Source organism: Cydia pomonella, chromosome 2 (genome assembly GCF_033807575.1).
Source record: "Cydia pomonella isolate Wapato2018A chromosome 2, ilCydPomo1, whole genome shotgun sequence".
NCBI classification, from domain to species: domain Eukaryota; kingdom Metazoa; phylum Arthropoda; class Insecta; order Lepidoptera; family Tortricidae; genus Cydia; species Cydia pomonella.
The window spans coordinates 12577577-12599990 of record NC_084704.1 but is presented as its reverse complement, the minus strand read 5'-3'; the positions used below and the strand labels follow the sequence as shown (position 1 = coordinate 12599990).

General features: G+C 34.3%; 1 protein-coding gene across 3 annotated transcripts in view; it reads right to left on the bottom strand.

Annotated features, from left to right (window-relative positions):
* LOC133534403 (rho GTPase-activating protein 7) overlaps positions 1–22414 on the bottom strand; it is a 345027-nt gene that overhangs the window by 59355 nt on the left and 263258 nt on the right. For all 3 annotated transcript variants that reach the window (XM_061873497.1, XM_061873495.1, XM_061873496.1), the window contains exon 2: positions 7971–8042. In XM_061873497.1, the coding sequence (XP_061729481.1) occupies positions 7971–8042 (72 nt within the window). The remainder of the gene's footprint in view (positions 1–7970; positions 8043–22414) is intronic.

The following is a 22414-nucleotide window of genomic DNA, read 5'->3' as shown; positions in this document are numbered from 1 at the left end:
CATCCATTGTGTTACTTTTCCTCGAACTTACCACTTGTCATTATTAAACAAATAATGGCGAAAGGGTATGTGTTAATATTTTTTATGATTTTGTTATGATACTTTTATTGTTGTGTATAAAATGTTATATAACTTTTGTAATTTTTGGATTCTATTTAATAATAGTGCATAAGTCTACAATAGCTAAGGAAAACTACGCCATCCCAGTATCTAGACGAGTCTTTAAACTGCCTGTACCTAGAGTAAACACCAGTTTTGGTAGACGCTTCGGCGATGCCCTCGGCTCTACTATTTACAACATAGTAACAAGTCGGCTAAGTTCAATAATTAACAGCTCTGCTTTAAACTTATATTTACCTGGCTCTCTTCACTAACAAACGGAGGCTCTGCTTGTAAAATTAGTGTAAAAAATTTAGTTTAAGAAGTATTTTAGTCACTTTTCTAAGCTTGCAAAAATACCCATATCATTCTGTATTACTCCTTTAAATATTATGTAGATTAAGGCATGGCACAATATGGTAAACTGGTCTCCCGCGATACAGGCCTGACCTAGTGCGGGTCCTCTGCAATGTCTGTAAACACATTGCTATGCGCATTACTATTAATACTTACTGTTATCTCTGTGTAACTTTTCTTTTTACTATATATGTGCAATAAAGAAACTTTTATCTTTATCTTTATTTATTACTTTTTCAAAGGAAGTAAAACGCCTTAATTAAATTCGTCGACCTATCCACATCGAGCAACCAAGTTATTCAACTCCTGTACCTAAAGAAAACACAGAATTGCAATCAACAGGAAACCCATCAACGAATCAATTCGTGTTGTCGATGCAAGAATGGCGGCCATTGGCGAAGTTAATCGAATGCACGGTCCAGTGGACACAAGCTTTGACGACCTTTTAACGGACAATGCTTAATTTATGCAGTGAGTAGCCATGTAAAATTCGTGATAAACATGAATGAAACTCTTACAGCTTATTGGCAGATTACTGAATTATGTAAGTATTTAGTAGTATATTGAGGAATTAACTTATTTTCGTTGTATATATGATAATGTTTGCTGACTAGCCATTGCACTTTTGGTGTAGTTAATAGGGAGACACTTAATTAGCAGGAGTACCAATCGAATAAAATAAGGTTTCGACACTACTGCTCTAAGGCTGCAGAATAAACTGAGTCAAAAATGTTTTTTAATTGTTTGTATGCACCTATGTATATAACCGTCGTGTAGCGTAGAGAGATTGTACAGCAAGCAACGTCGGTGCCTGATATTGGCAGTTGACTCTGCAAAGAGAAGAAGAAGAAGCATAATCTGCCTCATTTATATTTGTGCTTCCCATTTGAAAAGTATATTTTTTCTTAATAATTGCCTTTTAGACAATAACCAGTATCAAAATAGTTACTAAGTAGTTTTAATAATGTTTGTCTTCATCACAGGCCTTTGCGTCTATTGCAGACGATTTAAGCATTGCTGTTTAGACAGCGGGTTTGGTGACTGTGGAGGCCGATGCGTGAGCGGCACGACCTCCCACATTTTTGGCAGAAAAAGCTCATGCCACCTGAGGTTCCAGTCCCGATTTGCTTTCTGCGACACCTTCTGCTATCTAACGAATCACTCGCATAAGGTACCTATACCTTTGAAAATATTAAAACATCGTTTCTTACTGTTGTCTAGCATTTATTTAAACTATAGCAATGGTTTTGTATTTTATTTATCTAATAATTATCACGCACCCAAATAGCGAAAATATTGTGAAAAAATAGTGAAAGTATTAAAAGTAAATAAAACATGTAAAAAAGTCACAAATATTGTCGAAGGCCAATAAGCCACAAAAGTTGTATAATTCGTGCCCACCACAGAGTTCGAGCAATGATCTTGTTTGTAACAGCTTGTAAAAGCCGATTCAATTTCAGTTGACAAGTTTACTCCTTCGGGTGCCGAGAACTGCCCGTAAACAGCAAACTTGGCGATAACAAACTTCATACTTGTCACCACGCAAGGAAAAGGTTTTGTATGTAAAGGAAAAATAATGTATTTTTTCTGACTACGGCAAAACCAAGTGAAAGTGTTTAGAAATAGTCTATGTATATACTCGTATCGTACGTATGTGCGTGTGTGTGGACTTTGTGGAACTACGTGTCGTGTGTCCCACCGTTAGCACCGTAGCGTCAACTGTCCTCAGCCGATTTTCATGAATAAGGCGTCAATTGTTTTTCTTTAGCCCGGGTGACAGTTTTAATGTGTAACCAAACCTACTACTAATGTGCTAAACGTTGGTGGTACCTAATTGTAAAGTTTAAGTATATGAGATTAAGTCCCGTTAAAGTAAATAATAATAGGAAAATCATGTACGACGTACATGTTCTTCGAGTAATAGGGTTCTTTGGTATAGGTAATTAGGTATAATGTTGTCATGACCACATGGAAGCATATACTACTGTGTTTATTGACTTAATAGGTAGAAAACAGTTAACTTCGATACCTTGTATAATACCGCGTTTACGATGTTCTACCACTTAGGTGAATGTCCCAAGGGACTGTTTTATGGGCTATAGCTTTTTTGCTAACGGTATTTTTACTACTCCTTTGTTTTCTTTGGTACGAGGATAGTTGGCAGAATCATCAGGAGATCGTAACTAGGCTCATTGTAAAAATTACACTTAATTCGAGTGTCATAACGAACATATATACGGTGCCGTAACGTAGTGCAAAGCGCCTTTTTGATGGCAATGTTGCTACTACCTACTTGGGACCTAGTCCAAATATCCTAATATCCTTATTGATAGGTGTCAAAAAGCGACAAGTAACACTTCATTGCAAAAAAAGGGTTTTACAATTAAAAAGTTCAAATTCTTTTTGAGTTACAGTTGTACAAATAGCGTTTACAACAATAGTTTTTTTTTCTGAAATTGGCCTAAACTCATATAACATTTTTTCCTTCTTTTGGCCTCAGAAATGTGTGGTTAAAATCTATCGGGTTCCTCGTGGGCACCTTATATATACCGTATCACATACCGACATATATGTACTTTCGGACAAACCGTTTTAAATACCTACTTTTCAAAGCTTATGTTGAGGTAAACAATTTACTATAAATATACAAAGCGTAGTGCAAAGTATTCCTTTTATAAGTTCATTTTTATCGGTTGGCATAGTAGGTACTCATCGCCGGTATTATAATTTCCTTACCCTATATATATAAAAAGATTTCCAATAAACAAGAATAATTGAATTACAATGAAGTATTGGTCGCATCTGGTGGATCGTCCTTGGCGGTTCCGCTCTGCATCAGCCAGGGAGGATGTAAGTATGAAGCGGTAGCGGGTATATACCAGTATGACGAAAAATAGACCTTAAAAGGAAAGGCTTTTCATTATACGTTTTTGCTTCATTTAAGACTTTATTGAATTTAGATTCCATGTATTCGATAATATGTATTACGGCTTTTTTTCTTAATATTAGCTCATAATTTAATTACTTTGTGTATGCGTGTTATGGAGATATTATAGATTTAGTATATGAAGTGTGTTTTACAAAAGAGAACATTACATAATTTTATTGAAAACTGAAACCGAGCACTGAGGTACCATACCAGAGACTATCGGCCCGATTCGAAGAATTAATAAGACACGTTTAAGATCTTGGAAAGATCTTTAAAATATCTATAGCTAAACGTGATCCCAATAAGATTTATCTACGATATTTCTAACGTCAAAGTGACATTGGTTGCCCGAATCGAGCTGCTGCTGTCAATTATACGACATACAAACGATATCTAAATGAGAACTTATATAAACCAGAACTTATCGTTATCGTATCTCATTCTTCGAATCGGGCCGTTTGGTGCCTCTCTTTGCGGCGCTTGCCGTGGCATTTTCCTGACCGTTGAACATACAATTAATTATACCTATGTGTTTTGTATGTGTTGTCAGCGTGGCGACTATAACACATGCCTGCTTGCGCATGAGAGGAAGCCTGTGCCTTGCAGTGGGATGTATAAAGGTTGAATTATTATGTGTTATTGAAGCCTGTAGAGAGTGTAGAGTACGCTTCCAAGAATACAAAAGTCTTTAAAATCCTTCTCCGCCATTAGTTTATAATGTGAGACTCACCTAATGACCTCGACATCTGGCTGCGATTATTATCAAATTGACGGTCGCGAATAAGGACCCATTGATGAACAAGTAATGAGTTCATGAGGTCACTAATTTAATATTACTGTAAGAATATGGCAACACTATATGTATAACCATTGAATGAATTTTAATATGTATAAATAATTTAAAATATATGATTGCATTCAGTTTTGATTTGAGACACCGCTAATTGGTCTAGCTGGGCAGAATATGTAAAAAAAACCTAAAACCGTTACTTGTCTCAGTATAGGTACCTAACTACTTACATTCTTTCACTACACAGTTACAGTGCATACTTATATTCGTTCGTACAGCTTACTTATAAAAACAAACCTGGATTGTCCAATATGAAGTCCATTATAAAATCAGCACAGCCATAATAAAATTCACTAACAACTTCATAATCCAAACTTATAACGATATAATTCGATGGTTATATTTTGAATATCCACTTTAACACAGTTGAGTAATTTATTTTTTGTGTAATGCCCCACATTACCAAAACTGTGACTGACCTCTACCACACACAAAAATGGACTGGTACCTGAACTAATCAGAACAGACGAAAAAATATTTTGACAGATACGCTATTCGGTTGTCAAAAAGGACGACCCCCTACCGCCTTTTAAATTTAACAAAATACTGATTCAAATAACATTACGACTATTTCAACCAGATTTAATATCAACTCTGATACCTTATAATAGAGTTGAAATTAAAAACTTATTTTTTTAGTTCAAAACTGGGCTTCGTAGGTAAAGTTAAAACGAGAAATAAAATTCAAATTATGCAAAAACTAGCATTGGATTTGAAACCTTATTCTTAAAGTGAAACGTTTTTTATTTGTTTGTTTTAACGGGTGTTTAAAAAAGGAATTTAGACATTTACAAGAAATGTATACCTGGGTCCAAGATAAGGCTAATCGGTTATGTTTTGTTTGGTCACAAACTGACGTTAACGATCGTTTTGTAGTCTTTTGTGGTTAATGGCGGACACTTTCACTTAACTTTTGACGTCATTTTTGTTAAGGTACGTGACGGTAGACACGGGCTTCTTTTTGTCATTATAATAAACTATTAAAGTCCCTTTTTTGTCGGCGGACCGTTACATAACCGGTAAGTTTTGGTTTTGTTTTAAGTATATGTAGTTTAATGTAGTAAAAAAATCGGTAAAAGGAATCATATGCAAACAATCCCTATGTCACTTATGTGTAAATATACACTGTGAAGCCAAAAACTTATCAGAAATCAAGAAGTAAACAATACCCAAGCAGTTTACATTTTGCTTATCTTATCTTTAAGATTAGCCGCTATATCTAAAACCAGTCGACAACAGGATTTTGATAGTTTGCTTGATTTTACAGTATAGTAAAATGTGTTACCATACACTTGTTGTAATTTTAGATATGTAAGTACCTAATTAAAAAATATTGGTGAGCTTAGTCAATTTTCGCCGTATAACTGTAAAAGTAAGCTGCAGTTTAAATAAATAGTGATCAAAATGTTTTGTGACAAATAACAAAATAATTATACACAGTGTATTCATGATATTGGTTACTAAGTGTTTTTTTTTGTACATTTGAGCGACTCCCTGGTATCAGATTGATTTGATAATTGGTATGCCTACTTTTGTAATATATAAGATAATGCCATTATGTCCTAATATGAAGTTGATTGATCAGAAGGCGAAATCGGACGAAAGAAAAGTTCTCTAAGGAAAAACGCAACCATGTCGAGTCAGGCTCATTAAAAGGCCTTACGAGTATACTTGAGTTTAAAGACATACATACATATGACAGGGCACACAGGCAACAACAAAGCGTGTATCTAATAATTGCATATATATTATTTGAAAACATAATAATACATTAATACGTAATACATTTGCCCTTTACTGACTAGTTCCGACGAATATTTAATAAAATACTTGAAAACAAAGCTATTAACCACGGTTGCTAGATGCATTAAAGGATAATTTACTTTATACTGGTAGACAGGAATAGGATGGACAAAGACATTTAGAGGCTGACAGTTTTGTACCTAAATCATTATTCGAAGCTAGTGATGAAGCTTGTATCAGTCAGGCTCTTATTAGGCCATTGTTTTTGTTTACCGCAATTTTATAAATCATCGCCGCCATCGAGATATACTGAGTGGAATCTGCGAACCAGATCATAAGTACTCAGTGGCACTAACTCTGAGGTCGCTAACTAATCTAACTATCAACACTAACACTAAGAGCACACGCGAAAGCTCTAATCAAAGGGTTCAATGGCAAAACTGCTAAGGAGCTTCTAGTGCTTCACACTGTGAGTTGAACAAACACATGTTCAAATCGGAAAGAAACAAGATCCTATATGCAGGTTCTATATTCAGGATTACTATCGCAACGTATGTAACGTTTTTTTTTTAATAACTACATACTGCAGCGTGTAGCCGTATACCTATTTTAAGCGGGCTATGGCACTGTCAATTTTCATGATAGATAGAGTTGCTATCGTTGCCGCATTGGTGTATCGATCAGGAGCAGGACGCTCAATCCGATCACTCAGCTCACTGTTTACAAGCTTTTATTTAACTTGCCCTGTTAGTATGTATGTCTGTATGTTAGTGTGGGTCAAAGCTTGGAAACTAAATTGGCCCTCTTCTCGATTTCCGATTGAGCTGAAATTACGCATACATACCTATGTTGTCTTATCTTATAATTTCGGAAGCCCTCACGGTTACATTTCGACCAACAGGGATCTTTTGTGCAATTACCGCCTTAAGGAAGAAAATTAAATTTATGCCAATAACTTATATCAAACAGAATAAGGAGATTGGCAGTGACACCGTCCGCGACAACGCCGCATCAGTAACACTGCTGCAGTCGTCTTCCGAATGTAACCTTAAACGAGAAAATACATAGGTATTTTATAGTTTAATACAACAACACCGGTAGAGTTGTACTACAAACCACACAAGGGGTAAGATATATTATGTATTATGATTAATAGATTTTATGGAGAAGGGTCTCACTCAGCTGCGTCGGTCTTACGAGTAGCCCTATATTCCCGAGAACAGAACATATTTACTTTGACCAAACGTTCTCCCGACTTCGGTAAGCGATGGAGACAGAGAGTGGTTTGTCACTGTAAGCACATTTCTTGTGGTGTATAATTTAATAAAATGCCAAAGAAATCGTAACCATTGCTATAACTGAAGACAATATTAGATTTGCAAAATTATTTATTGTAAAATGTAAAAGAAGTAGGTATGTTTATTTTACTAAAATATAGCCATATTTGTTAATAAAGTTTGTATAAAGAGATCGTAATTATTTTGGGAATTGTTTTGCTATTACTATTTATGTATACTTATCATTATCAACGTTGTCTACTTAGTCTGATATATGTGCCTATATGATTAAGTGGGACGGGTCCCTAGAGCCGTGTGCTTCTAGGTTGGTAGGTCCTTTTATAGTATATGTGTATACAACAAATACCTGTATTTTTTATACTTGCTCCAACATCTAAATTGACCAAAGGCAGTTTAGATATTTTTAGTTCTAGAAACATTATGCCTGGCTAACACTATGGGCCTACCCTTGATGCCGTTCTATTTACTACGATTAGGGTTTGCACGACGGATCTGAAATGTATGGGACGATCCGCGGATCCGGATCAAGATTTGAATAATTTCATACTTTTTGGATTCGGATTGCAAACCCTAACTACGATTTTGCACTAATGATAGTCAATATTTTTTTGCGTGTTTAAAACCTAAACTTTATCATTTTATATATTTCACCATGTTTTTTTCTGTATGTGTTACAAATGGTGGTGTGGCTTACCTTCGTACATCTGCGCGTACTGAGGGAATCCGGCGGCTCGTAGCCATTTGCACGCCTCCGCCGCTTCGATCTCTGAAACAATAACACAATAACGTTTAAACATTTCACGCCAATATTGCTTATGCAACAAATTGATAGTAAACACCAAGCTTTGAAAACGTTTTTTTTATTTGGAATAAAAGTAATAATAATACTATGTTTTTATATTTTTTATTATGACAATTCTTGATGAATATCTAATTGACTCTGTCCCTTATAAATTTATAAGGAAACATGCACTCAATAATAATTACAATTTTATAGCAACATAAAAATAACGTCAATTATTCTGTGTCTGGGTTAATAATGGCACGAGACCAATGACAGAGAAACTAAAACGCCTCAAGCTTAAAGCTAATTTAATAAATTATAGCATTAGAAATTCAAAACAAATAAAACCAAATGATGTCCATTACTTCAAAAATGGGGTAAACCGCTTACGCAAGCAAAAAACCTTCAAGGGCCGGACACAAACAATAGATAGAAACAAAATGCCTTTCTCCTATAAATATTAATAGTCGAACAACCAGTGTTATAGATCCGTGCATGCCTGACAAAGTTAATGAAAATTCAAAGTCGGCGGATGATTCCAGGGTTCCAGTGGTTTCGGTTACGTTAACTGCTTTATCCACGGTGTAGGCCATAGGGCCAATCAGTGCCATTGTAGGGCTGACGGCTACAAATGTCTAAATAATGGAGAGAAACCACTCTTGAAATAAAACACAAATCTGTGAGCATGCGTGAAAGTGGAATGGATACGGCTGTCGACCTAACGAAGCGTGTGACGAAATCATTAACTAAAGGGATTTAAGATGATTTAATTAAGAGGCGTTTTACAGTCTTATGCAAACTATGTATTTCAAAATTGAATAATAAAATAACTGTACTTCAACATCGATGAACTTGACCAATAATCATCAGCATCATACTTCGTCGGACTGTTGGCTTGATTGTAGGTATAGGTATACATAATTATTATTTATGCATAATTCTGGTAAGTATTACACATTAAAATGGTGACACGAGAACTTAGAGTAAAGTACTCGACTAAATAATTAGTTAGTATTAAGAAATACCCTTTGGATTCATTTGGAAGAAGCCTACATAAGATTCAAGCAGATATTTAGACGAATATTCGATTTAATCTTAAAATGAATAGATGCATATTCATACAAAATAGTTTAGATACCAGTGCTATATTATATAAGTCCCATATTTATTAAGCTCCACGTACCCTTTAATATTTCTTAACCTGTCTACACTATATTGAGTTGCAATAAGTATAACAAATTAAAAAAAATATGAAAGTGAGATCTCATTTGAATTGTAAATTAATAACTTATTTAGTCTTAATTCTACACGCGATTAATTTTAACTACAAATGGTTGGTCACAGTGACCTTTGGCTGGAAAATTTGTTGCATATCGAATCATTAAATCATCGGATACAAGTAAAACGAATATGTATGTTTTACTTCTTGGTTAAGTCAGCAGTGAATCACGTTTCCTAGAATAGGACAATAATCTCACCGTTATACCAAAAAATATTGCACAGACTGAAAGATCTTGTTAATTTCAATCTAGCCGAGTGCTTCATTTTTTCCTCGTACTTGTCAGTATCTTCAGAAATCTTTTAATTGCATTAGGAGCCTAAATCATAAAAACTAAATAATCTAAAATAATTTCGTTCATAGCAGCAGCTTTTGGAGATTTGAAATACAATATTCTCATATTATAAGATTAGTACAGACAGACCCCTAGAGAAAATATTCTCAAATGTAATACGATATTTCATTTGCAGCTTATGTAACGGCAGGTTCTATTATCATATCTGTATTCAGTTTAAAGATCCTTGCATATTTTTTAAAAATAAAACTATAAATATCTATAACATTTAGTTTAAACGTCCCCATATATTGACCTAGCTCAATGCAATCTTTAATACCCGCAGAGATAAGAGCTTTAACAAACATACCAGTGTACATACAAGATGAAGATACCTTGTCCAGTCTATACTAGCGAGTAACTCCTCATTTCGGAAGGTATCGAGGTCGAGGGTTCAGCTCTGTAAGTGGCAAAGTGTGCGGCAATTTTTCACCGCCGCGTGTTGACTTACTTTGAATGTTTTAATAGGGTTCCCCATGACAACTGTTTGTCTAAACAGAACCATTATGTAATTGAATTAAACTGTGTTGTACTACGCCTAACAAGACAACTTAAGCAATAAACATCTGAAACGTAGTAAATTTATAGGTAGTTCTGGTAGGCGTCGCACCAAATTCTGATCAGATTCAATACATATCGACGCATATTGAAAATTACAGGTACATACCTGTAATTTTCAATATGCGTCGATATGTATTGAATCTACATACATATGTACATACATATGTACCGTGAGTGAGCTAATATATTGGCTTCTACATACATGGCATCTAAGTAGCAAGGTTCTATGTTTTCTCTTTTCAAATTAAAAATATTCCTTTCTCTGTTATAAAGTTCTTGTTTGCTTGCTATAGCACTTAAATTATATTTGTGAAATGCTTGTAAGTCTTTACCGATCACGAAACAAACGGTCTTCCGGATATTTGGGATATATTTCGTTTACGCTCCCGTCGTCTACAGAACCCAATCGTTACTTTTCTAACAAGTTAGCAGCAAGTACAATCTGAAGACGTATTACCCGTTTAAAGGGTCCCGTGTTTTGATACTAGCAAGTGATTTAGATAGTACATCTCGGCTTTTATGTTATTTCGGTTATTTATTACCTGTAAAGAGCCCTTAATTGGTTTCATCACCTGTGTTCCATTGACCGTGGAATTGATTTCGGCCATAATTTAAAAGATAACTAGTTTTGTAAACGTTTTGTTTATCGCTTTCTTTCTTTAATGAGAATTTTAAGTTTGATCAATGATTAGTTTATTGTGTGATTACTTTGTCCAGCGCTTCTTACATCGGTTGCATTTACCTATTCGGATGAAATGAAATTGAAGTGATTCATTCATTGATGTAAAATTTAGCTGTAATGTTAAATTGAGCTTGTACCGTATTATGTTCTTTTACGTCAAATATTTATAGTTGGGAAGCAGCAGTACTCCGTTGACATACTTAGGTAGAGGAGACGAGACTATTATAGATAATAAATGCTGGTTTACAATAATGCTGCTTGTTCCTTGGTATATGAGCAGGTATGGAGTCAAAAGCTTTGTGCGTTTTGTAAGTGCAGGGCATCTCCACTGTCCACATGTAATGTCCGTTGTGTGTTATGTCCACCATAACACACAACGTTTTTATTTCAATAGTTGTCACTGAGCAGCGTATGGCCTAGTCGTGTTAATGAGGCGGCATGCCGCACGCTATTTGTTCTGGACTTAATTAAGCCCTGTAGTTGACAGACGAGTAATATGCGCTCGGCCAAATAAAGGTCTTCACAGGGCAGCTAAGCCATTTGTTCTTTATGAAGCGTAATAGGTTATTCTACTACATAATTATTATACCTACATACGCTATAGGTAGGAGTATACATATATCCCTTATAACTCGATTAATTAAAAGTAAATTAGTAGTAAGCATATGTATATAAAATAAGCTTTGTGGTATATTTTCAGTTAACCATGCATTGGTATTTGGACGGATGACTAGGACTGAGTATTACCGATGCTATGCAGCCCTTCCTATTAGGTATGATTAATTGTATGTGAATACATAACATTTTAGACGTTCAAGTAAAATATTTACGTTTTTTTAAGTCGCATTTTGTTTCACAGAACGACGACTACAATAATGTTTTCATTTCTCGTGCTCTGAAAGTGGGTCGTTGTTGTTCTAAAAAGTGTGCAGAAAATGATACGTTTCTGCTCTGGAGCACTGTACTTTTTAAATACTTTTTTCTTTTTTTTAAGATAAGCTATTAGAATTTTTGTTTTAAATGGATTTGTTGTACAATTTCTATTCTGATAATTGACTCCCCATTCCATAAATAACGATATTTTTACCTAAATTGTTAATTCAAAGTACACTCAAGAAATACTACTGTATTTTACTTTCCTCGTATTCGAAATGAAAAGTAGAGTGTTTAACTCGGGTAAAAGGTACCATTTCAGTATCGGACTAATAAAATTACTACAACAGGAATGGGTGCCTTTCATCCCTTGGTTAACAATCCACTATTTATTTATACTATAAGATAAGGAAGACGCAAGTAGTCCTGTAACTTTTAAAAAACTAAAACCATAGCACATTATTGTTTACCTAAGAATTTCCGCAGCTGTTGAATTATTTCACCAGCTGTTAAATAATACTGTTCCCTATACATGTTTTTACTAATGTAAGTTACCGGTTTATAGTTCTTTACGGTTTCGGAGCTGGATGCGAATTATCACCGACTGTGTAATACCGTAGGTATTTGTCATTTGTTTACATTGAGAGCAAATAAAAAAGGTGTCAAAAACACTCATATAAGACTTTTCACACCTTTGTGATAATATTACGTGTGTTTACATAACTCGATTTTACATTATGTTGGATTTGCGACATATTTCAATACTAGGTAAAATCAGTGTAATATGAATGTATTTATAATAAACCAAGGGCGGGCATTTAGGTAGATATATAAGGCGATTACCGAGTAAATAGTAATTTACATAAAATATACTAAAACATAGTTTTTCTCCACGTATTCTGATGGACGTTTTAATGAAATTGACAAAATATTTTAATTAACTATAAAAAAAACGAATATAGCTGACGGATATAGCAAGCAGTTATCAATGGAATTTTACAACACCAATAAGTACATATTAGAGTAAGCGTTCCAGTTCTAAGCAGATAATGAAGTGAAGTGGACATCGTTACGATAGTGGCCCGGAAGGCGTTAACGTTCACATAAAGGAGCCATCTGCTGCTGATGTCAGAGCCGATAACAGTTCATCTGTTTTGAGCACGGCTTGATGCCGGTGGCGTGGCGGCTGTTATATTATACCTTAGTACATTTTTGTAGCGTTAAAGGTATAAATCTCGACTGAAAGTACGATTAAAACATATGTACAATTAGGTAGCTATTTCGCTAAAGAAATCTATACACAAAAACGGGTTACTTAACAAACAATAGATACCTAAGAAATAAGAAAAAAAATAAACCGACACATCTAGAGCATTTTCAGGAATAAAATGGTTCGAAAAAATGTTGGTTTCTCGTCGTATTTAAATATAAATTGCATGTACACACAGCTGAAAAAGTGCATGCGTAGTTTATGAATGGAATTGATTCACAAATGAATGAATGTAATTCATTCATAAAGTTACACTTGCAGCTCGCTATACGGGTGCTGCAAGTGGGTGTGGGTGTTACTCTAAATGCATTTCAAAAGATACTAAATATAAAAAAAAATACCTGTGATTTGCACTATGTTCAAATTAGGAACACTCATGCTGGGCTGCCCACCAACTCACTGGCACTTCGAAATTCGGTTAAAATCGATCATGCGCTTATTAACACCCTTTTCTACACAAATTAACACATTTCTAAGGAGCGTTTTCCATCACGTTACACCATCAACCGGTTCCGATATAAAAGAGTTATGGTTTTTATGGTCGCGTTATACGTTTACTTTCACTCGTTTTTATGGTTATTGATGGTTTTCAATGGGCTTTGCGCGGCGGTTGCGTAAAGATTAATAGAAAATTTACCATTGAAAACACATTTAAATAGTATAAAAAACCGGAATCAGAGCGAAACACTTTTGATACTTTTCGGTCGAAGTTATTAACACAGCAATAAACGTGTAAATAAATCCATATAAACAATCTATTTTATTTTATTTAAAATGCATAAATAATGTATTCGCAAACCAGATTTTACGCTTTGAACAAAAATAAAATTATAAAAACGAGTTTATTTTTTAAAATCAAGGCCAGTTCTTATAATTTTTACAAGTGTATCAGCACATCAAACACAGTATTTCTCGTAAATTTAAAACATTTTCCCACCACAACAATACACTACAATCACATTTTTCTCATTTGTTTTTCGGTCAAAAACATGCGTTCGCGCACCAGAGCTGTGCTGGAATGATTATCAGTTTTTTTATCAGAAACTAGTCACTTACGTATTGTGTATTAGCGTCTGCGATAGCGGGACTATGATTCAGTATTGGAAACTGTTTTTGGATACGGTAATTTTGATTTAGTTTATGGGTTTTTAATCTGGTTTTTATGCAGGTACCTAGTTAGAAGTAGGTTACTATGACATTTATGTGAGTTCGTGATTATTAATTCTGCTTAACTATGAAAAACAGTTGGAAACGGAAAAAAAAATATTTGTATCATCGATTCAGTTCATCGTTCTATTTAGCCATGTTTTTTTTTCATAAGTTAGATCAACCATTTTTGGGGTTCGTAGCAAAAATGTAAAACTAAACAGAACCCTTTAAAAAAAACGATAAATAAAAATAAATGTATATTAAGTGAGGCACTCCGTGTAATTCAAATAAAAATAAATAATCAGTAAAAATCGGTTTAAAACAGAAGGATTTGGATTAGGAAATACTTTTAAAAATAATCGCTTTTAAAGTCCAAAAATATGTCTAAACCCCCTCTACCTTTTGAGCCAGGCATGAAAAAAAATATGAAAATAAAGTTTAATAAGTACTTTCTACGAAAATAATGCCATTAATGTGTTTTTCCAAAAAAAACTTCTCTTTTTATAAAAAGGACGCAAGTGCTGCGAAGGGGCGCCCTTTTGCTTGTGTGACGTTTTCAAATCGTAGGAAGGGATGAAACCCTCAAATATGCATGGCAACACGCACTTGGCCGGTTTTTTTTACTCATTTTAAGTGTAAAGCACATTAAAAAAGCCGCGCATATAGGAATATAACTATATCTTGAAAGTAAGATATACCTAAGTGCGTGTAAAATAAATAGGTAAGTAAATCATAAGTATGTTTAATAAACCGTAAATAAACAACCAAAATACCTTATCCAAGTTTTCTAACGTCACGTTTCCTAACGTCCGAATGACTTTAAAAATTAAGTAAAATATTTAGAGCCCTCCTTATCAGCGACTGTCATTCAATATGTTATTATTTGTACACACATATTTGGACGACGTAGATCAACATCCATTTTTAACCTTATTATTTTGTCATAGAGCTTGTTTTGCATTGATGCGATCAAATTCATTAAAATAAAAACTAAGGATTGGAATTAAAAGATGATATTTCTTAAATTATTATATTAAGAACAGCGTTTGATTAGTCGGAGTAGGTCATACGTCAGAAAGTCTAAAATTATAAATTTTAACAAAGAATGCTCGCACTGAGGCCACGTAAACTAGGTAATCGGACCATTTCCAGAATCTTACTCATATACCGTGCGAAATAAACCAGCGCTAAACAACACTGCACGATAGCCATCGATCAATATCGCTACATTATACAAAAAGTCAGATCATAGAAAAGAATTCGTGGCACTTACAACATTTTTTTAACGTGCCGTAGATGTAAGGCGTGAGTCATATAGGCTGTTATCAGTTTCTAGATTTGCGAGATCGGTGAATGAATGTGTCATCGCAGGTACGAAAATATTGAATAGCATTATCGTGTTACCTCACTTACCAAGTGCATTGTTGAGTACACAATGTGACTTGATAAAATAATTTGAAGCGGTATTCGAACTTAAAAAAATCTAATCATGATTTCATACCTATTACTTGTAATGCATCGCACGCACTCATATTATAGATAGGTATTCCGTTTATTTGTTTCCCACAATACACACGACAAATACAAAAAAAAATAGATAATACAAAATCAAACAAGAGAAACACAGTTATTTTACAAAATAGAAGTAGAAAGAAAATATACATTGAAATACCGTTCCGTACATATAGAAGATGTTGTGTGCGTTAACAAAAGGGTTCTGGCTCAGTATTACACTATTCTGCCAGGACCAGATCACGTCAACCAAGATACAGTGTAAAAGATGTAATATTTAAAGTTAGTACTTGCCTAAATACCTTGTGTACTTACTTATATAGTTTTAGCATGCTAAGTAATACGTAGTGTCAGGTGTAATTATAAGAAAAATGAATATTTTATACATAATTAATTACTAGAACCAAATAAAATAATATATAATAATATTAGTAAAGACTAAATTCGGTAATCAGCAACTAGTTAACCATGAAGGACTCCCAAACTTTGCTTGTCCAAAAGGTATTTTTTTGAATGACATTAAATTTGAAACATTGCTTGGTTTTCATATGACGAATAGGTGGAGGAATATTGTTCCAGCATATTATATTGTTAATGGATATTTTTAGAACGAAAGAGGTTCAAGGATCAAACATAAAAATGAAAGTATTTAAACTAAAAATCACTTTTACTTTGACTTCAATAGGAAAAGTCCTTGTTACAAAGCGCTGAATGGGCACCCTACTCATAAATCTTTACGCCGATACTCGCGGTCGCGGCATTAATGCAGCCAAGAGCCCATATTTCTGCGTGAAGTGTGGTTATACGAGGCAGTGCTCCTCTTGGGTCTTATAAAGATTTTACGATGTGTGGGGTTAAGTACGTCACTATATTAAAGATGTGTACTAAATAGCTGAGAAAATCAAGTCCACTTTAAATTCTTGCCATTTTGAAATGCAACATTATTTATTTACAATGCGTATTTATGTAGTAATGGAATTGATGTATAGGGTATAATAGTTGTAGTATAAAAAAGAAAATGAAATTTTATCATAATGAGATGAGTTCTACAATTTAACATATGAGGTAGACTTGTAAGGCAACTTAATTGGTCTATTCTTTATAAAATGCACCGGCTATCCTATTGGGTCTCTCGTGTATGGAGACAATAATGCCAATAAACAGTTGGTATTTCAAATTATTTTGCAATGGGAATTCATTTTCTGCCTCCGGATCCATTTCAAAGTTTTCATACAAATATTTTTACATTTTGTATGGTGTGCTGAGTATATGTAGGTATCTATGTATGGTCACTTAATTCAAATTTTAGCTAAAAAGATATACCAGTACTGGCTCTAAATAGCATGGTAAAGGTTCAGAGTCAATAAATAAAGAAAAAAAAAACTTAAAAAAAATATTTTTTTTCTCAAAATATCCATACATTTTGCGAAAGCTAATAATAACGTAACGTAAAAATAACGTGTAATAATTAATTACCAAATGACAACTACATATTTTAACTTTTACGAGTAATTTGCATATTTTCAACAAGTATTTATCGCACACGCCAGTGCTAAGTAGCAGAAACCTGCCGCAGAAGTATATTTGGGCTTTTACGAATTGCCAGATGTTCCTGCGAGTATGTTCGAAATAGGACGCTAATATGTATAACTCCGTATTTTGTGAGTTGGTGGAAGGTGATTTAGAGTAAATTCGCGTACTGATTTGGACTCATTCAGGTGACTCGAAATGTTGGCGAAGCTTGTCTGTATGAATGTCTATATTTAGAAAGGCATAAAAAGAGGTAACCAACGTTTTGGGTTCTTCCGAGTCTTATTTTTACATGTTACACGGACGAACTGATACTTACTGCATAAGTATAAAGCACAAAAACATCTTATCACTAAATCACGCGAAGGTTTAGGATATAGTCCCACGCTAGCAAACATATTTACATAAAATAAAATTGGGCCGTCGGTAAATATACCGCCTTAAGATGCTGTCGTTAGCAAACATTCTCTTAAAAATATGAGTAAAAATCTGTCTGCTTTTGAAAACAGATTAAAAATAAGAATATGTAATATCAATACTTAATTTCGTGTATGTATGCGAAGGCTTTCATTAAAACACATAAATTAGGTTTTAATTTCACCTTAATTGTCTTATTGAGCGTTTCAATATATTTAATGCTAACCAATGAGACTTTAATACTGCTGTTAAATATTGGATTTAAAACATAAATTTAATTCACAAGACCGCACAGATTGATAATGGCAAGTGAGCATTATTGTGTTTAATCCACATAGCAAGTATTTTCGAGAACTGACTGTTCAAACAAATTATCGCAATTTATCAGTATTGATATTCATTATCCTATTAAACGAGCAAAGTGCAGTATTGTGTCACCATATTTTAAACCGCCCACCCGCATTAATTTCGCTTTTCCAGTTGACTATGGGTATGGCCGTAACGAACACTAAAAAGGTGCAAAGTGGCACTCAGAATTCAATTTCGCAGAGAGAGTGCGTAAAGCTCGTCATAAAAACATATTCACGTGAAACAAGGCATTTGTTGCAGTGGACGGGGTGTGGACTGAGGCACGCCTTGGGGTAAGCGGGGCGGGTAGCGTATTGTGGCACTTGCTGTTTAAATTTGAATTTGACAAAAATGAAACGGTAACATTTTTTCGTTGTGTCATAAAATACATTATGCCTAAGGTCGCGTACTGGACGCACCGACGGACGTCCGGCGCGGCGAGCGGGAAAAGCAAGGTCATTCATACATTGCGCTCGAACAGATCCAGCTTGCGTCCAGTCCGCGGCCTTATGATTTAAGTGACTTCACAAATTTTGACTGACGTTAGATTCGTGTCAGTTGTGGAAAGGACGTAAATTTATGATGATTGTCGCGTATTACGTTGTATATGCTGCTACAAAATCTGTGTTTTTTTTTTAAATATTTGATGCACAAATAATTATGGCCACTTATATAATATGGCGCTAAGCCATAGCCTTACTTGAATCTCATACAAATTCATGCCCTCAACATAGGAGGTTCAGCCCATAAAGCATGACGTTAGGACATTTTTACGAGACCTCGTGACTAGTTCTAGTCGAGATCTTTTATGTTCTGTTTAAAATTCTACTACTTAGGAGATGAAATGTTTAGTGGTGGCAATAGATTTAGAGGCACAATTATTTTAGTCACAAATCGTTAATGAAGACAGTACTCGTGGGTCCAACACCTTTTGTTAATTGTTTGTTGTAGATGCATAATACTAAAATATTATTTTATGGAATTACCTATTTTAAAATATGCCTCCCTTATTTTGTACATAGGTATACTTATTCATAAACAATTTTACGTCATTCTTTTGTAACTATATCTAAACCAATACTCTTTTTATATACAACTAGCTTTTGCACTCGTAAAGTAATTCTGGGGGTAATAAGTATTCTATATCCTTCCCCACCACTCAAACTATCTTCATACCAAATTTCATGTAAATCCGCTCAGCGGTCATTGACTCCCCATACAAAACTTTCACTTCTTCAGTTCCTCTTTTTACCCCTTTTCTGGAATAAAAAACTATCTCTGTACCAAATTTCAACTAAATCTGTTCAGCTGTTTAAACGTGAAGAGGTAACAGACAGACAGACACACTTTAGCATTTTTATATTAAAAAAATAAATAAAAAATATAACGGATGTAGTATCGCTCGCAGACGTACCTGCTTCTAAAAAAATGGTACACTTTGGCATTTGTAATATTATTAAAGTATGGATTTAAATCTACTTATTTAATGTACCTACCTACCTATAAAACTAGGTAATTTATGTTAAGTTGTCAAAAGCAGATGCATTTTATACGAACTCCACCTACTGGAGTCTTATCTAACTCATAAAACTAACAACTTCCTACTGTCATCAAAGTTTTAAAAACTTTCGTTTATTTTAATAAAGTTTCAGCTTTCTGCACTAAGACATAATTTAAACGCCATAAAGATGCCTTGAAACAGAGGAAAGTGACGGCCGCGCGAGTTTATGGCTAACTTATGCCAAGTTAAAGCAGCACTTTATTGGCACTAGAACCTTTACACATGACACTGTCGCATATTTTTACTTATAGTTATAGATATTTACTTATAGATCACAAACTAGCTCTCCTCCGTCCTCTTTCCATCCATCGTCGTAGGTCCCTTAGAATCCTGAATATTTTATTCTCCATTTTGTTCGAGCCTTCCTCTCCTGGTTATCTTAAACGTAAATTCACTTTCATCGCCCCCCGTCCAGGATGTGAACTCCGTTCCTCCCGTTCTCTCAAACTCTCGATTCCTTCTCACCGTACTGGTTTTATGTCTAACTCTTTCGCCGTTGAGGCAATCCGTCTCTGGAATTCCCTCCCTCTCTTTATTCGACAAGCCCCAAGCAAACCCGTTTTCAAACGACTACTTCGCAAGCATTTTCTGTCAGAAGAACTTAAATAAGGTTCACCATCATGTATATGTACATAATTATATGTATTAGTCTATCTTTTATACATTATATAAGTAGTAGTATTTAACTATTTATATATTTTTAATATTATTTGACTTCACGTTAAATTTTTTCCTTATTATTTGTTATTATTTTTTCCTGCTTCAACATACACAAATATCTCTGTTTGACCCAATGGTTGACTGGTAGAGAATGCCTTTGGCATTTAGTTCGCCATTTGTACATTTTTCTTTATGTGTGCAATAAAGTTTAAATAAATAAATAAAATAAACTAGAAATGTATATAGATACAGTTAAGTGTAAAAATATGTGCGCATACATCATGCTCAAAAATATTTCCCATATCTCTTATGTCGGCCTATTAAGAACTATGGGTCATATTTTTGAGTAGGTTGCATGCATCCAAATTTTTATACTCGACTGTACTTATAGAAAAAGTAGATAACTCGATTGAATATATTCCAAGAATAAGACAATCTAAAATCTGTTTAAGTAGAGAAAACATATAATGACATATGTATGTACAAAATGATATGGGGGCCATTTTTTAAGGGACATTTTTTAAATATTTGGCCCTACCTCAGCATGCCACTGGCATTGATATCTATATTTGAACATCCCTTGTTAACCGCCTTTAAGATTTCAGAAGTAGGAGGTTTTCAATTCAGTTGCATGGTTTCTTTTTAATTTTTGTCAAGACACAGTTCTAATGATGGGATCCATGAGGAATTGAGAGACCTTCTCAATGTGAAAGATACTTACATATTGCGATTTTTGTATTTTCGTCAATCAAGCATTTACATTTTAAGAAGTGACATTTGATGAACTGGAACTGCGGATGATGATAAGGAACGAAATCTTCGTTATGTTTGTTTAGCATGTTAGGTTTTCAAGACACTTTTGTTTCAAGGTCGAGTTCTAATGATGGATTCTATGAGAAATTGAACTCCTCAAATCTTATAATCATACTTAAAGCGATTTTCGAGTTTTTATCTAAAAACCAAGAATCTATTTGATGAAATGGAACTACTCATGAAGACCAGAATGGAACTCCTCTACGACAAAATATTTTTTAAATCTTGAGGCTAAATATAATTGTTATGAGATTTTCAATGGTAGTAAATAAAAATAATTTTTCTATTAAAGATTATTAACTTTCAAATTGTGATCGTGCCCATTTCCGACAGGAGGTATCCTTACGTTCAGCCTTTTCCCAACTTGGCAGTAAGGAATCACTTCGATATTTAGTACTAGTGATTAGAGCAGATGCGGGTGTGCGCCCCGCTCCCAGGGCAGCTACCGGGAAAATCGAAATTCGTCAATTGCGGGCATTTTTCTCTGTCACTCTAATGACGTCTTACTAAGAGTAAAAGAGAAAGATCCCCGCAATTTGCGAATTTCGGTTTTCGCGGTAGGCCCCCAGGCGTCCGCGTCAACTATGCCGTATCGATGTTGTAATTATTGTTTAATCGTCACTACGCACTTTAATGTGCGCAAACTTGCTCTCATATAATGCTCAAGAACCTTACCGGCTTGATTTTAACCTGTATGCTGGATAATGAATATTAAATAAATAACATCGATTAATCAGCCCATTTTCGCCCTGAAAAGAAGAAACGCAAAACGCCATTAAAACTGTTTGAAGAGGTTAATTAAATTCTCATTTCACCCGACGTACAAGAAGATCAAATCTCACACTCTCGAATTGAAGAAGCCCTTAAATCTTAAGAGGAACATTTTTGCCGTAAATTAATTCCATTCTAATTCATATTGGACTCTGATCGTCAGATTGTAGTGCTACATAAAATTGTAGTAAAATGCATGGAACTAACGGGGAAAAATAGTGGCAACACCAGTTGACTTTTTACAGCAATCATGTTTTTACATTTCTATGTAAATAATGATTTTTATTTTAAAATATTTCCGAAGAAAATAATAGTACCTAAGTATCAAATTGAAAAAATAAAATAACTGTCATTTCTCGGAAGATAACATGAAACGTGTTTTAAATGTGGTTGGCCTTAAGTTTTATGTTGGTGGATTGTGATCTGGATTTAAGATGTTTATTGTTATAATGTTTACATAACTTCGTATTGATAAATCAAGGCATTGATGTACAATTTTTGATGAACTACGTGGGTTTTTGAATTGTAAAGTTTTGAGTTAAGATGTAAACATACGTTATAGGCAACGTCAAACGTCAAACAATAAGCGTAAAG